General features: G+C 44.4%; 1 protein-coding gene across 1 annotated transcript in view; it reads left to right on the top strand.

Annotated features, from left to right (window-relative positions):
* The window catches only part of TENM4 (teneurin transmembrane protein 4), a gene marked incomplete at both ends in the record, with an annotated part of 343,507 nt that overhangs the window by 297,125 nt on the left and 29,522 nt on the right, over positions 1 to 16,860 (top strand). The window contains 2 exon segments of the mRNA XM_079539492.1: positions 1,340 to 2,217; positions 16,635 to 16,807. Of these exon segments, the coding sequence (XP_079395618.1) occupies positions 1,340 to 2,217; positions 16,635 to 16,807 (1,051 nt within the window).

Genomic DNA, 16,860 nt, shown 5'->3' with positions numbered 1-16,860 from the left:
CCTGTCTCCTCTTTCCAATAAGACTGCTACCTTATGGACACAAAACACCCCTAACTAAGTCACTTCAGGCAACCAAGAACGTACAACAATCAAGGACATGCAACAACCAAGATGAAGGGTGGAAGATCTGCAGCAAAGACAGAGGGGCATTTTGGAATGGCACAGATTGATGTGTGCCCATCCCAGAGCTCTCAGTCACAGCATCATGACACCGAGTACACAAAAAAAATAAAAATAAAAATAAAGCGAATAATAATAATAATAAAAAATAAAAGTAAAAATTAAAAAATAATAAAAATAAATACAAACAGAACTGGGGGGAATGGCACAAAGTGGCCAATATCTCAGTTAACCAGCAGAAATCAAATCCACCTGCTCCAAGTTGGAGTTGCCTGGCTGACTGAAAGGCAGTGCACAACCAGAACAGCTGTTTGTTTGTAATTCATTGAAAATCTATTTAAAAGTCTTCCTGAAGGTGACCAGGAGCATTCTTTAAAGCTGTTCATTTCCAGTTCCCGTTCACACTTCTGCAAATGGGAAATAGTCACTGTTAAGAAAACATTTCAGCAACTGATTGGCTCCTACACATTAAAAAAGAAAATGCACAGCTTCCTGTTCTTGGTTTAAAACAAAACAAAAACAAACAAAAAAAAGGGGGTGGGAAAGAGACCCTGAATTCTGTTGGACTAACAACTAAAAAAGCATTCTCACTTAAAAAGAGAGCATCTTGCTCAAATAAAACTAGAAACAGAGACCTTCTAGTACTCGCTCACTCATGATGTTACCAGCCTCTGTGACTGTGGATTATCAGTATTTTATAAGATGTGTCACTTGAAGCCATTCTTCCATTTTGTTTATAATAAAAAAAAAAAGTAAAAAGCACTGTAAAGACACAAGTATTCCATTCTACAAAGCAGAATAACCTTAATTTCAAAGTGATTTGCTGTTTTGCATTTTTGTGGCACCAAGCACAAAATAGGTGGTTATAACTTGGATGTACACATGCTGACACAGCTGCCAGTTTTCTGTCACCCATCAGAGGAGATGGACCATTTGTCTGGAGAATTGTTTAGTAAAAGGATCGTTGTTTTGTTTGACTGATTGATTTTACGATACTTAGCCAACAAAATTCCCAGTCTCAGATCTCTCTGCTCTCAGATCCAAACTCTGTCAATCCAAAGACTGCCATCATATGAAGTAGTAGCAAACAGTTGTGCTTATTTTACCGTTTCTCCCTTTAATCCATGTTGAAACATCCTCACTTGAGATTGATTTGTATCAATCATACGTTAAAAAGGGTCTCATTCTAACAATTTCCTTGTGCTTTTCTACCATTAAGGTTCGTCTCGAATGGCCCACGGATCTGGCGGTCAACCCGATGGATAATTCTCTGTATGTGCTCGACAACAACGTTGTGTTACAGATTTCTGAGAACCACCAAGTGCGCATAGTGGCAGGGAGGCCCATGCACTGCCAGGTCCCAGGGATGGACCACTTTCTCCTTAGCAAGGTGGCAATACATGCCACCCTGGAGTCTGCTACTGCCCTGGCTGTCTCACATAATGGGGTCCTATATATTGCTGAAACTGATGAGAAAAAAATCAACCGCATCAGGCAGGTTACCACCAATGGAGAGATTTCTCTCGTTGCTGGTGCACCAAGCAGCTGTGACTGCAAGAACGATGCTAACTGCGACTGCTTCTCGGGGGATGATGGCTATGCCAAGGATGCCAAACTGAATGCACCGTCCTCCCTTGCAGTGTGTGCAGATGGAGAGTTGTACGTTGCTGATCTTGGAAATATCCGAATACGCTTTATTCGGAAAAACAAACCATTCCTCAACACTCAAAATATGTATGAGTTGTCCTCACCCATAGATCAGGAACTCTACTTGTTTGACACCAACGGTAAGCACCTATATACTCAGAGCCTTACCACTGGAGATTATCTTTACAATTTTACTTATTCTGGAGATGGAGATATAACCCTGATCACTGACAACAACGGCAACTTAGTCAATATCCGAAGAGATTCCACTGGGATGCCCCTCTGGTTGGTCGTGCCCGATGGCCAAGTCTACTGGGTGACAATTGGTACCAACAGCGCACTCAAGAGTGTAACCACACAGGGTCATGAGGTGGCCATGATGACTTACCATGGCAACTCTGGTCTGCTTGCCACCAAAAGCAATGAAAACGGCTGGACAACTTTTTACGAGTAAGTATGTTTTGAGTACTATGCAGCTGTCTTCATTCTGCGTTCTCTGCTCCGTGCAAAGCTGACAGATTCTTAATTCCCCTGACCGAACTATAATGTCCAGAACAGGAAATATTAGACATCCTATTGGCCATGTGTTAGAATTTGCATAAACTCTGCCTGCAAAATCAGCTTCACACAAAGTTTATACTGAATTTTTCTGAATCAGAATTGGACAACTGGTTCTCCTTAACTGTAGTGAGGTCTAGAAATTTAGGCTGCATGGCAGAGAATTTTGCTTGGCTTTGGAAACATTGGAAGAGTGGAAGTTTGAGCAGATCCTCTTTCTCTCAGCTTTCATCTACTTCTATGATCTGTTGTCTTTCTGAGTTTGTTTGAAGTGGCTGATGTAAAATGACTTGCCGACGATGACTAATGGCAACTTGCTCAGAAAACAATTCTGTAATTAATGGACTGTTCTGTTTCTATTGTTATAGTTGGCCCCACTAAGCTTTAAAAAATAGTCTCAGAGCTGCTGAAGACCATCCCTGCCCAATGAATTTTTGATCAGAGGGAAGACAGGTTGGGTTGAAAAAAAGCAGGAATGGCAGCAACTTGAAAATTTCTTCCGATTTTGTACTATTATTAGCAATCCTCTGTATAAATAGCATGAAGAAAATATACTTCTAATGTCAAATGGGAAAACATTAAATAAGGACATCTAGAAGGATGGTCTACAAATTCATCCTGCTTTTGAGGAGCCATCCCAGGCTTCCTTAGTTCCATTTTTATTCTTGAATTCCAGCCTTTTTTTAAATGTTCCTCTTAGCACATAATTTCCCATATGGTTTGAATGGTTACGTGGCAGCATTCAGATACCATAATCATACACTCACTATAGAAGATCAATTTGGCTGGAATAGTCAGTTCCCAAGATTACAAAGACAAAAACTGAAAGAAAAAAATTAAAATAAGAGACTCAGGGAAGGAAAGCTGGCTAATCCTACGTATTCATTTGTTATACATGCAGTTGCTTTGGCTTTTTCTTTAAAATGTTCCAGGCCCAGTTTTGAGTTTCTTTGCTCCTGCTGTTAAAAGAAGTGATGGAAACTCTGTGATGAATCTTTCGAAAGGTTATTTGCATCCCATCAATGTTCTGCTTGCAATTACTACAGCAATATTCCTCAGTGAATCAAAGTTAATACCCTTCCATCTCTCACATTGATTTTGCTTGAGGAAGGCTGTAGTGTGTAAAGATGGGATGTTTTTCTCTATAGGGCTGAAAACCTGCTATATTATCAGAATCATCATGCTAAATCAAGGCGACATTTTCTTTTTGCAAATAATCCAATAGTTCCTGTGCTTGAAAACGGATGTAGCCTTGGACAGTGAAGCAAACTAAACATTACAGCTAATAATGGTCAAATTTATACCAAAACCATACTCTTTTATTTAAAAGTGTAACTGCAAGTAGAAAGGAGATAAAATGAGACAGAATCTAAAGTCCAGCTTACTCTGTGGATACATTTATAACAGTAATCCATTATTTCTTGCTACCCAACAAAATAGAGCATTTGTGAAAGTCATCATTCTGGCTCTCTTATGCACTTTGGAGGAGTCATAAGAAATCTTTTTAGAGCTAAATGGAAGACAATATTCTCCAGTGGTTATGATATGGAAATCTTGTCTAGCAAGTCAGCATTATGTGATAGCACAGCATCACTGAAAACAGAGGTGGGAATGTGTCTTCAGAGATATCTCTTCCAAACCTTTGATCAGTTATCTCTATTTAACTGTTCCTGACAGATTCTGATGTAATTTTATACAACTACAGGGTAAAAGTCTATATCTGAATTAGTTACCTCAACCTTCCTTTACAGACAGTGGAGAGAAATACTCACTATTGAGGTGAGTTTTGGATGAGCTATATCACGTATCAGCTTTAGGATGTGATGAGGCAGGTAATACTCTGAAAGTTTCTCTCTGTAAATGTAGTTCAGAATGATTAGCTCAGATAGAGATGTTTACGCTGCAGATGTCTACAGCTTGTTCATATGGACCCTATCAAAGTTATCTAAGTTATTCATAAATACTGCTAGTGATAAGAATGTCTTTACCTATCTTACTGCTACTGTCAGAAGGCTTTTTATATGCTCAGTTTAAATTTTCTTTGCTTGAATTGGAAACTGCCTCTTTTCATCCTCTCCTCCCGTCTCCTCTCCTTTCTGCAAGGGATTTGTGAAACAGATTAGTCTCCCCCTCTTTCCAACTGTGAAAATTAAAATGCTTAAAAACATTCTCAGAAAAGGTAGTCAGCAGCAGAGGAGCAGAGTGTGGTTGTTTGGGGTGAATTGTCAGGACTTGATTCTATCCAGGTTTTGCATGCATTATCTGGAAAAAATGAGAAGATTAAGAATAAATGTGAGATGCTTAGATTTATTGATAAAATGAGTTTCACTTAAACATAATATGTTCTTACACAAGAAGGTGCACATCTAACAGACCACATCTAAAGAATGGGGCTGAGCACTGACTCCCAGAGGTTGTAGTGATCAAATCACCAAGCCATTTGGTATGATCTCTCAGCATAATTCCATGGCAAATTTGTCTAACCTGTTGCTTGGATGGACAAGTAAAATGAGTATGCTTACTCATTGCAGTCTACTTGTCATGAATAGAAGGGAGCTGATTTTCTCACTGCACAACATTGATGAGACTAATACTGTCAGTTTCGGTGTTTTCAGTTTATGAAGAATGGGGAAAATTGAACAGTGTGCAGAAAAATGTACAAAAGTGCATTCATGAGGAGAAAATGCTTTATTCTGAAGGACTAGAACAGCTGGGTCTGTTTATCTTATCACGATGAAAACTGGTAATTGTGTAGACCACAGCATGTCAGCACAAAGCTCACCTACAGAACAACTCTCAGTCTAGCAGAGAAAGACAGCAGAAGGGCAAGGGACTAGAAACCAAGCGCAGAGACATGAAAGTTGGCAGGATGGTGTAATTTTTTAAGGCTGAATTAGCTTAGTGGTAGAGCAACCCACTGTGAGTAGCAGTCCATTTCTTGGTATCTCCATTTCTTGGTATCATGACGCTGGGTGCCTTCCTTATTTTCACCAGATGGAAGATGTGCATGAGTCAAACTCAAACCGCAGGCATGGCAGGCTGAAATGTAAGTTCATTGATACCCAAGAAATCAAAGAAGATGATGTAGAACCTGGTTCAAACTTCAGGTTATTGGTCTCAGAACATGGGGAATTGTGGAAGTTTAAGCGATTTAGAAAAATCCTGTGATCCTAGGTGACTGGAAGGCGCTCTGAGTTTTTTTCCAGCTTGGCTAAGGGGGAAGGTGAAGCTTATATTTCCATTTTGCTTCTGGCTAAGGAAATAAAGACATCAAATCTGACTCTGAGGAAAAGCTTGACGGTTCTCTCTGCAGATAATGGTTATTTATAGCCCCAGACGGGATGGACACCACTGCTTTAAAAGTTAAGAGTAACCATAAATTCAGCTGGCAAGTTTACATTGCACTGGTGGCCCCATGAAGAACACCCTTGTAAGATTTACCTTTACCATTCTGTCTATGGAGGATCATAAACCAGACACCACCACAGAAGAGCAGCGGTATTGCAAGAGTGACAACACTACATATGTATACATCCGGCATCCCTAGTTCTCTTTGGGTTGGTGCTCTCAGCAAGGCATTTCTCAATTTTTATTGTACAGCTGTGAAGACCTTTGATATACAGACATGTTGGTGTGACTCTAGACAGAAGAGAAGGAGGAGGAATGTGTTGTCCTACTATTGGAAGCTTACATCAAAGGCAGGGAATCCAGCCCCTCCAAGGGCTCAGATTGGCACATTAGCCTTTCGTTTCAGCAGGAGAAGGGGACCTGATCACAGCACCCGCAGCTCTTTCATCACAGAATCACAGCACTGTAGGGGTTGGAAGGGACCTCCTGAGATCATCGAGTCCAACCCCCCTGCCAAAGCAGGTTCCCTACACCAGGTCGCACAGGTAGGCATCCAGGCAGGTCTTGAACATCTCCAGAGAAGGAGACTCCACCACCTCCCTGGGCAGCCTGTTCCAGTGCTCCGTCACCCTCACTGTAAAGAAGTTCTTGCGCATGCTTGTGCGGAACTTCCTATGCTCCAGTTTCTGGCCATTTCCCCTTGTCCTGTCTCCACTCACCACTGAAAAGAGTCCGGCCTCGCCATTCTGCCCCCCACACCTTAGATATTTATAGACCTGGATCAGGTCCCCTCTCAGTCTTCTCTTCTCAAGGCTGAACAGACCCAGTTCACTCAGCCTTTCCTCATAGGGGAGATGCGCCAGGCCCTTCACCATCTTCGTGGCCCTCCGCTGGACTCTTTCCAAGAGATCCCTGTCTTTTTTGTACTGGGGAGCCCAGAACTGGACGCAGTACTCCAGATGAGGTCTTACCAGGGCAGAGTAGAGGGGGAGGATCACCTCCTTTGACCTGCTGGACACGCTCTTTTTAATGCACCCCAGTAAGCCATTGGCCTTTTTGGCCACAAGGGCACACTGCTGGCTCATGGCCAACCTGTCGTCCACCAGGACACCCAGGTCCCTTTCCGCAGAGCTCCCCTCCAGCAGGTCATCCCCCAACCTGTACTGGTGCATGCAATTATTCCTCCCCAGATGCAAGACTCTACACTTGCTTTTGTTAAACCTCATCTGGTTTTTTTCTGCCCAGCTCTCCAGCCTATCCAGGTCTTGCTGAATGGCAACACAGCCTTCAGGCGTGTCAGCCAATCCTCCCAACTTCGTATCATCGGCAAACTTGCTGAGGGTGGCCATTATCCCCTCATCAAGGTCATTGATGAAGATGTTGAACAAGACCGGACCCAGCACAGACCCCTGAGGAACACCGCTAGTTACAGGCCTCCAACCGGACTCTGCACCACCAACAACGACCCTCTGTGCTCTGCCAGTCAGCCAGTTCTCAACCCACCTCACTGTCCACTCATCTATCCCACACTTCCTCAGCTTTGTTATAAGGACGTCATGGGGGACAGTATCAAATGCCTTGCTGAAATCAAGGTAGACTACATCCACTGCTCTCCCCCTATCCACCCAGCCAGAGACAACATCATAGAAGGCTACCAGGTTGGTCAAGCACGACCTCCCCCTTGTGAACCCGTGCTGACTACTCCTGATAACCTCCTCTTCTTCCAGTTGTCTGGAGATGACATCCAGTACAAGCTGTTCCATCACCTTTCCAGGGACAGAGGTGAGGCTGACTGGCCTATAATTGCCTGGGTCTTCCTTCTTGCCTTTTTTGAAGACTGGGGTGACGTTGGCTATCTTCCAGTCTTCAGGCACCTTCCCCGTCTTCCAAGACTTCTCAAAGATGACCGAAAGCGGTTCAGCAATCACCTCTGCCAGCTCCTTCAGCACCCGTGGATGAATCCCATCGGGTCCCATGGATTTCTGAACATTGATGTTGCCTAGGCGCTCCCGGACCACCTCTTCCCTGACAGAAGGGAGGTCTTCCATTCCCCAGATCCTCTCACTAATCTCCAGGGTCTCAGATTCCCGAGGGGGAGCTTTTTCACTGAAGACAGAAGCAAAGAAGGCATTCAGTATCTCCGCCTTCTCAGCATCCCCCGTTACCAGAACACCCCCGTCACTTAGCAGGGGAGCCACATTCTCCCTAGTCTTCCTTTTACTGTTAATGTACTTGAAAAAACCTTTTTTATTATCCTTTATCCCCTTTGCCAGATTTAATTCCAGGCGGGCTTTAGCCTTCCTTGTCGCATCCCTGCAGACCCTGACAACATTCCTGTATTCTTCCCAAGTAGTCAGACCCTTTTTCCACATTTCATGGGCCTTCTTCTTTCCTTTGAGTTTGTGCACGAGCTCCTTGCTCATCCACACAGGTCTCCTGCCACCCTTTCCCGATTTCTTCCTCACAGGGACGCACTGATCCTGAGCTTGGAAGAAGAGCTGCTTAAATGCTGACCAGCTCTCACAGGCCCCCTTGCCTTCCAACACCCTAGCCCATGAGACAGCTCCAAGTAGGCCCCGAAAGAGATCGAAGTTGGCTCTCCTAAAGTCCAGGATAGCAATCCTACTTTTTGCTTTACTTCTTCCACTCAGGATCTTGAACTCCACCATCTTGTGGTCACTACAACCCAAGCTGCCCCCGACCTTTACTTCCCTGACAAGCCCTTCTCTATTAGTGAGAATAAGGTCCAGCAGTACCCCTCTCCTCGTCGGTTCCTCAACCACCTGCATCAGGAAGTTGTCTTCAACACATTGCAGGAACCGTCTGGACCGCGCATGCCTGGCCACATTGCTTTTCCAGCAAATATCTGGATGACTGAAGTCCCCCATAAGCACCAGCGCCTGGGATCGTGACGCTGCTTCCAACTGTTTGTGGAAGGCCTCATCAACCTCCTCCTCCTGATCAGGGGGCCTGTAGCACACACCCACAACGGTGTCAGCCATACCAGCCCGCCCCTTGATTCTTACCCACAAGCTCTCCACTGCTACACCACTCTCCCCCAGGTGGAGTTCAATACATTCAAGCTGCTCTCTTACATAAAGAGCAACTCTACCACCCCGCCTTGCCGGCCGGTCTTTCCTAAAAAGCACATAGCCCTCCATGACAACATTCCAGTCATGCGAGCTGTCCCACCACGTCTCAGTGATCGCAATGAGATCATAGCCATGTGACCGCACGCAGATCTCTAACTCTTCCTGTTTATTTCCCATACTGCGCGCATTAGTGTATAGACACTTCAGGGAGGCAGCATTCCCCTGCCACACTCCATCCCTTCGAACTCCACCCTCGTCACCCATCAAATTCACTTTTGAGCCTTGAACTACCTGAACCTCAGCAGTGCTCATTTTGTCCCCTTCCCCCTTCTTACCTAGTTTAAAGATCTTTCAATGAGGCCTGCCAGCTCCTGGGCTAGGATCCTTTTACCCCTTGACCCCTTTCATGCACACTTCCTTCACCAATGCTTGTGTAACAATCCTGCTTTATTGGGTTTAACACTAAAGTTCAGCATCTGATGGCATGCAGTTTCTCCTTCCTTTGGGAATGAAACTTAATTCCCTCCAGTAATTAACCTGTCCCCAACGGCCTATTTAGGACTTCTTTGAGGGTTTTTAGTACTACACAGACCTTGACATTCACCATCAATTAATGCCCTACGAATCAGCTTATCCAGTAGCTGGATTAAAGACTTGCCTTCCCTTTCAGCCTGTACCATTGTAATCAGTAGCAAAGGAAGTGGGTCTGAAAACTCCGCCAAGTTAACGGATTCTTGTTGTTCAGCTCAAAGACATTGGATGCTGTGTGAATACTTTGGTTGTTGCTGCTTTTGCACTTGACATGAAAAAATCACTACCAGCCTTCACATAGCTTGTTAGCAGCTGCTGTTTATCTCTACTGCAGAATCCAGATTTTGTTTTTTTGTTTTTTTTTTTTTACTGTATTTGTTTAAGTCAAGAATATGGTAGTTATCTTGATTAGCCCATTGTGATGGTATCAGTGTACATTAATTCAATTTCCTTCTAAGCCAAAGTCAAACCTTCTCTGCATTATTTAACCCAGATGAGGCGCTTTCACATAGGTTCTTTGTGTGCCCATTTAGTTCTGAACGTCACCTCCTTCAACACAGAGTTAAATACATACACATCACTCCAGTCCAGCCGAGAAATTCAAAACCTTCCCACGGACCTCTCAAGAAGTGTCTCAGAGTTGACAGGAGAGCAGTGGGTAATGTGGTACCAGACCTTTTAGCAGGAGATAAGGGAAGCTTTGACCCACAACACTGAACTCTGTTTAAGAGAAAGAGCTTGAATGGCTTCCTGGTATCCCCAAGACTCATCAGAGGTCCTGCCCGACACCAGCAGCAGTTGGTGCTCCGTACTCTGGTCTAAGTGACTGGGCAACTAGAACTTGCTATAAAATTGTAGAATCATAGAACTGCAGTCATAGAATCATAGAATGACTTGGGTTGGAAGGGACCTCAGAGATCATCCAGTTCCAAGTACTGGATCAGGTTGCCCAAAGTCCCATCTATCCTGGACATGAGCACCTCCAGGGATGGGGCACCCAGAGCTCTCTGGGCAGGGCATCAGCACACTGAGGGTATGAGAGTAAAGAAATTCCTCCTAAGATCTAATCTAAATCTCTCCTCTTTTAGTTTAAAGTCATTATCCGTTGTCCTATCACTATCTGCCCATCTAAAAAGTTGGTCCCTTCCTGTTTGTAAGCTCCTTTGAAGTATTGGAAGGCTGCACTGAGGTCTTTCCACAGCCTTCTCTTCTCCAGGCTGAACAAGCCCAGTTGCCTTTATTCATTGGACTGGTTTTCCAGCCCTCTTAATGTCTTTGTGACTCTCTTCTGGACCTCTTCCAACAGCTCCATGTCTTTCTTTTGCTGAGGGATCGTAGTCAGCATTTACCCAGCAGTGAGATACAGACTCAGTCTGCATCATAGTTGGCACAAAGGTTGTGCAGTCAAAGCCAGAGATAAATAACACTCATTACCTTTAGAGGAGCAGCCACCTCTTGACTTTGGAAACCTAACTTGCTGCATTAACAACATCCCTTTATCACCATCTGATATCTCAGGTCACACACTGAGTTTTATGGTATTTGGTGGCATCCTTGGCTTACAGTAGTGCAAGTGAGGGTCTCTTTCTATGACTGCAGCAGACTGAAGCATAAGAAACACAATCCCATTTGGCTTTTGTTCTCTGTCCTTTTCTGTCACTTAGCAAGATTACTTTTCTCCACATTTTCTCCATGATAATATCATTCGCTTGTCATCGCCATTCCTCTGCTGCAGTTACTGTGAAACTTCAGTATGTTCCAAGATAGAACAGCACTTCCCCAGTCCTCTTGCTAAATTGTGAGGTCATGTTTTGAGCCCAGAATGTATGCCTGGTGTCCAAGTTTAGCAGAGAATCGAGGTGATTATGAGTATTATAAAAATAGCTGGAAAGAGAGACCTTACTTGCCTCCTTTGGGCAGTCAGAAGTTCTGCGTGTCATTAGGAAGAGGACTTGCCTTCATACATATTTCAGTAGTATGGGTTTGTCTATTATGGATTTATTTTTAATGTTGTGTTTAATGTTGTTTGAAAAATTGGGAAGAGACAACTTGTTCAGAGGCAGTGGGTGCACGCCTGTATAATTGCACATAAAATGTAGTTTACAAAGTACATTAGGACACTTTGGCTCTAAACGCAATATAATTGCAGTGATTTTTTTTTCCAATCTATTTGACTTGTAGTTTTAAAAGGCCGATGAAATGTGAAAAAGCAAAAATGAGGAAACTCAGAGACTCAGGCAAGGAATTGATTTTTGAATAGATGGTACTTAGGATGCTCTCCTTAATTCCCAAGGCCCAGGTCTCTACACAATGGTAATGTGATAAATGAAAGCTCTGAATGTTTACAAGCTAACAATTAGGCCTCATAAGCACCAAATGCCATTTTAATTCTGTGCATTGAACCTTAGCTAAATACGATTCCAATTGGGAATGGATGGCAACAGCTTCCGTTGCTGGTCTAATAATTGTCACTGTAATTGCAAATGCCAGGGCTCTGCAGCAGGTTTGAATGGGAGGCAGCAGCTGCGTTAGCAGGTGATGGATTCATTGCTGGGATTGTGCACGCTGCTACCCTTCAGCATCTCCTTAATTCTGGGGCTTTCAGAGCATTTGGAGAACACAAAAGTCTTAGGAAACCAGCCCACCCCTAAATCCTGAGGCAGTGGAAACGGCCTATGGAGCTTAGCTGTGGAATGAGCTGACGGGAGGAGATTTATCTTACCACAAACAGCAGGTGCACCTACAGCTACATAAGGGACAGTCACTTGGCCTTCCTCTCCAAGCGAGGATGAGTTCTGTGAGTGTCTTTATAGGGCTGAAAGCAGAGACGGAAGGAACAAACGCAGCCATGTCTCTCATTCCCCATCACAAGAAGGATGTGGTGCTGTTGTAGTGGGTCCAGAGGAGGCCACAAAAATACTCAGAGGGCTGGAGCACCTCTCCTGTGAAGAAAGGTTGAGGGAATTGGACCTGTCTAGCTTGGCAAAGTGAAGGCTTCAGGAAGACCTCATTGTAGCCTTCCAGTACTGGAAGGGAGCTTACAGACAGGAAGGGAACTCACTCTTTACATGGTCTGATAGCAATAGGACAAGGGGGTGGTTTCAAACTAAAACAGGAGAGTTCAATTAGATATTAGGAAGAAATTCTTTACTCAGAGGGCAGTGAGGCCCTGGCACTGCTGCCCGGAAAGCTGTGGGTGCCCCATCCCTGGAGGAGGTTGGATGGGCCTTGGGCAGCCTGAGCTGGTGAGGAGCAACCAGCCCATGGCAGGGGATGGAACTAAATGATCTTTAAGGTCCCCTCCAGCCCAAGCCATTCTATGATTCCATGATTTGATGTGTTAAGCACTTCCTTTCACACTGCCACCGCAGCACTCAAAGCAGCTTTAGTCTGGGCCTGTGCGTTTTACACTTCACTTGCCACTAATTAAAAAGCAATAATTAAAACTGGAGCAGCTCAGTTGTGCTGCCTTCTTGCATTTCTCCCTCTGTAAGGCATGACCTCTTTGCAGCTCCAAAGCAAGCACTTGGAAGGTCCCTGGACAGAGGTGCAGCAGCTCATGCAAATACAGCAAGCACAGATGGTCCAGGTTACTTCTGACAGAGGCTAATGTGGTGACTAAGGAGGTGCCAAAAGCCTAATGCACATTTGCAGACATCTTAAACTGACTTCAGCACACCAGCACAAGCTGCTCTGGCCCCAAATGAGCCTTGCTTCTCAGAGCACAAAGTCCCAATTGGAAACTCTTGCCCTTGATGAAGCTCTCTTCCATTGTGTGACTTCTGTCGTGCAATCAAGACACTTTAATTATGCTTATTGTATGGACTCATTTTATCTTTAAAGCAAAATGCACAGGAATTTAGTCACCATCATATTCTTCCATGCTCTTTTTTTTTTTTTTTTTTTTTTTTTTTTTTTTTTTTTTTTTGTGCTGTTGTAACCCAGTTTGCACAGGCAGAGTTTTTTTGGTCTCTTTGCCCATTACCACTGTGGAACAGCAGAAAAAATACCATTTAGTGAGATGAGAGATGAGAGGCTGCAAACAGAGATGAGCAGGTAGAGTGATTGAACCCCAGGGTGCTGGGAAAGCCACATATGTGGATGGAGAAATGCTGAAAGATCACAGAATTGTACAATCAATAGAAGGTTGGAAAAGACCTCTAAGATCATCAAATCCAACCCCAACCCGTCCCACCATGCCCACTGGCCATGTCCCTCAGTGCCACATCTTCACAATTCTTGAGCACCTGCAGGGATGGTGACACCACCACCTTCCTGGGCAGCCTGTGCCAATGCATTACCACTATTTCTGAGAAAAAAAATCTTCCTAATGTCCAAACTGAACTTCCCCTGGAGCAACTTTAAGGCCATTACCTCTTGTTCTATTACTAATTATCTGGGAGAAGAGGCCTACCCAGATGTCTGGGAACACAGTACAGGGAGCCCAGGGTTGTTGGGAGTAAGTAGGGTTTGCATGGAGTATAGGTTTTGTGCTGACTGTCAGCATGGTGCTGAGTGTCATTCAATTAGGATAAATCATATGACTCATAGGATACTGACTCAGCACTCAAATGCAACAGCAGCCACGTGTCCCTCACACGAACTCCCTGCCCTCATCCTGGCTTTGTCACCCCATTGACTCCAGTGAAGCATGCCTAGCTTTGTGCCAGTGTTTTTTGGGGTAAGGCATGCTCAGTTCCACACTCAGCTGATTTTTGAGCAATACAGAGAAGGATTCTTCCGTTACAGTTCCAAGCACCATCAAATCAGATCCCATCTTCCTTAAATATCAGAACATTTGAGATCTAAGTCTATCCGTACAGCTCAGACTGTGTTTTATAGAGCAATAGATGTCGCAGTGGGAAGAATTTGGGGTGTTACGTAACACGCTTTTAGTGATAACTGTTCTCTCTGCTCAAGGGAAGGACTAAAATGTGTCCCTCGTGTCCTGTCTCAGCAGATGCGATAAAGATGTCTTCTGTGATGCTTTTAGTTCTTACTTACATGCTCTTTTAGTTGGAGATGTGTGCATGACTGTGCAGAAACCACTGACAAAATGCATCCCATCTCATTGCAAACCAGGAGAGCTGCAGGCAGAGAGCAGAGCACTGGGAACTGAGAGAGCATTAGCTCTGACTCTTGCAAGGAGATTTGGTTTACATCCAAGCCGTGCACTCCTGGCCATTTGGAAAGGCTTCTGTTGGTCCCTGCCAGCCTCCTGCAGCGCAGTCCTGAATTTATCCCTTCTCTGTTTTTTTTCCCCTTCTTTTCCTCTTCGCAAGTAGCTGGTTTGTCTCCAAGGTCATGAAAGGAAAGGGCAAGATTGCTCCTTCCTCCATGCTCGGATAATCCCATGAATGATGGGCTGACACTGGATGGCCAAATTCTTTCTTCTACCTTTGTAACTCCCACTCTGCCCAGTGGGCAAGAAAACTTTCACGTCCCAGTGTTTCAAGCTCCAAGAGGGAGAGATAGACTTGCAATGAGCTCACCTATTTAATCACTCTGCTAAATATTAAACTTGGACAGAAATTTGCTTTTCTGCCAGTCCTTCCTCACACAAAGCCACTGCCAGCATGTTGTCAAAAGCGAAGTAATAGCACTGGACAGGTATGGACAAAAAAGGAATGGGAGAGACAAACTTTTTTTTTCTGTATAAAGCAGAGGCAGCACAGTGGCTGCTTCCAGGCCTCCAATAAGTTGCAATTCAGGAGTACTTTTCTGTTATTCGATGGGGTCCGTAGACTTTTTCCCCAGCTCAGAGTAGTCCTAAAGAGGAGGATGAAGAGTTCCTCAACCATCAGACCAAGAGGGCTGATCAGCCGCAGCCAGGCCCTCTCTGACACATTTCTCTCCCTCTTCCTACAAGAGTTGGTCAATGGGGTTTCCTGTGCTCTTCTGCTTGGAGCAACCATTGGCCTGGAAGGCATTCTCCAGTTTCTGACCTCAATCTCCCTTGTTTTGTTACCTTTTGTCACACCCTCATTAGACGAACAATTAATTATAATCCCATTCAGAATAACCAAGTTTAGGATGGCACATTCCTACTTTGTTTCCTCTGGTGTAAAGCAGCTTATTTCTTTTGGCTTTGCCTCTCCAGTCGTGTTTTCTAAGCTTGTTTTCATTATCATACTTCACTATCAGTGTTACTTCATCGCTTTGAAGAATGGTGCCCTGAGCTGAGCTCCATCAGAGGCTCACTGCTGTGTACTGCAGAATGGTCAACTGCTAGTTGGTCAACTGCTCAACCACCATTTGCTTTGTATCCCCACATAATGTGTTTTCTTGCAGGTAGGACTTTAAGAAGTCCAATTTTTACCAATAAACTTAGCTTTTGCTAAATTTTTTCTCCTATTTTCCCTTGACTATTTAAACACAGTTTGCCTGAAGTTGGACCTTTTCAGAAGGTCCAACAGTTCTCCATGGGGAAGCCAGTGGAGTTTCCCACTGCTCTCCAACCTACAGCAGCCTCCCTCCAGAAGCCCCATGCAAGCCCCGTGCCCTGAGCTCAGCTCAGTCTGGCATGTTTGCTCCATCTATTCAGTATGCCTCTAGGTGCTGCTTTCTGCTTCTTCTTTTCATTGAAAAATATGCTGTAGTAGCTGTGTGCATGTGGATTATTTCCTCTGGGTCCTAGCAGGCAGGTGTCCACGTCACAGAAACCTTCCCAGATGGTGCTTATGTTTGACTCTCTCATTGGAAAAGCCAAGGACTCGGTAGGCATGAAAAATGGAACTGTTTTTTTGCACGTTCAAATCAGTCCTTCCAGATGGTCCTAGGAGCATTAAATGATAGATCCAGGGGTGTCAGCTGTGCCCGGGGCCTATACCATACCTATACCATAGTCACAAAGGACAGCTCTTTAGCTGGTGCGGCCAATCTGCTACCTTAACACTGTCTTTTAAAATAAGATAGCAAAAAAATAATAATAATTGCTGAATTGCTCAGTGCACCACCAGATGAAGTAGCTGGTGCTCTTCAGAAATTCCTAGTTCTGCTAGGCAGGATGCACAGGCCAGAGCTTTTCAATGAATCACAGCACGGTGAATGGGAAATAAAGTTTTCTGACAAATACAAGGGGCGTAGTACAGGTGATAAATATCAGATATTGCTAAAAAAGAGATGACTACTTGTTTAGTCATTTTCTGTTCTGTGCTTCATTTTTCTCCAGCAAAAAACTAATTCGCTTTTCATGAAGCCAAAAAATTAAGATAGTCCTGACAGACAGCAGGTTTTTGTCCAGGTAAAGACTTCAGGACTTGGTCTATGCTTTGTAAGATGATTCCTGCAGCCCATCCCTCTGCTGTGCCGCTGACTTCCCTCCATCCTCCCTTTCAGGTACGACAGCTTTGGCCGCCTGACCAACGTCACTTTCCCCACTGGCCAAGTGAGCAGCTTCCGCAGCGACACTGACAGCTCTGTGCACGTCCAGGTGGAAACTTCCAGCAAGGATGATGTTACAATAACAACTAATTTGTCGGCATCGGGAGCCTTCTACACCCTGCTCCAAGGTGAGTCAGGCCTCTTGCTCTCCCAGCTGAGCTGCAAACAATGGATTATTCAT

The sequence above is a fragment of the Tetrao urogallus genome (assembly GCF_951394365.1).
Source record: "Tetrao urogallus genome assembly, chromosome: 1".
In the NCBI taxonomy this organism is placed as follows: Eukaryota; Metazoa; Chordata; class Aves; order Galliformes; family Phasianidae; genus Tetrao; species Tetrao urogallus.
The sequence above is the reverse complement of the archived record's forward strand: the minus strand, read 5'-3'. Positions and strand labels throughout refer to the sequence as shown.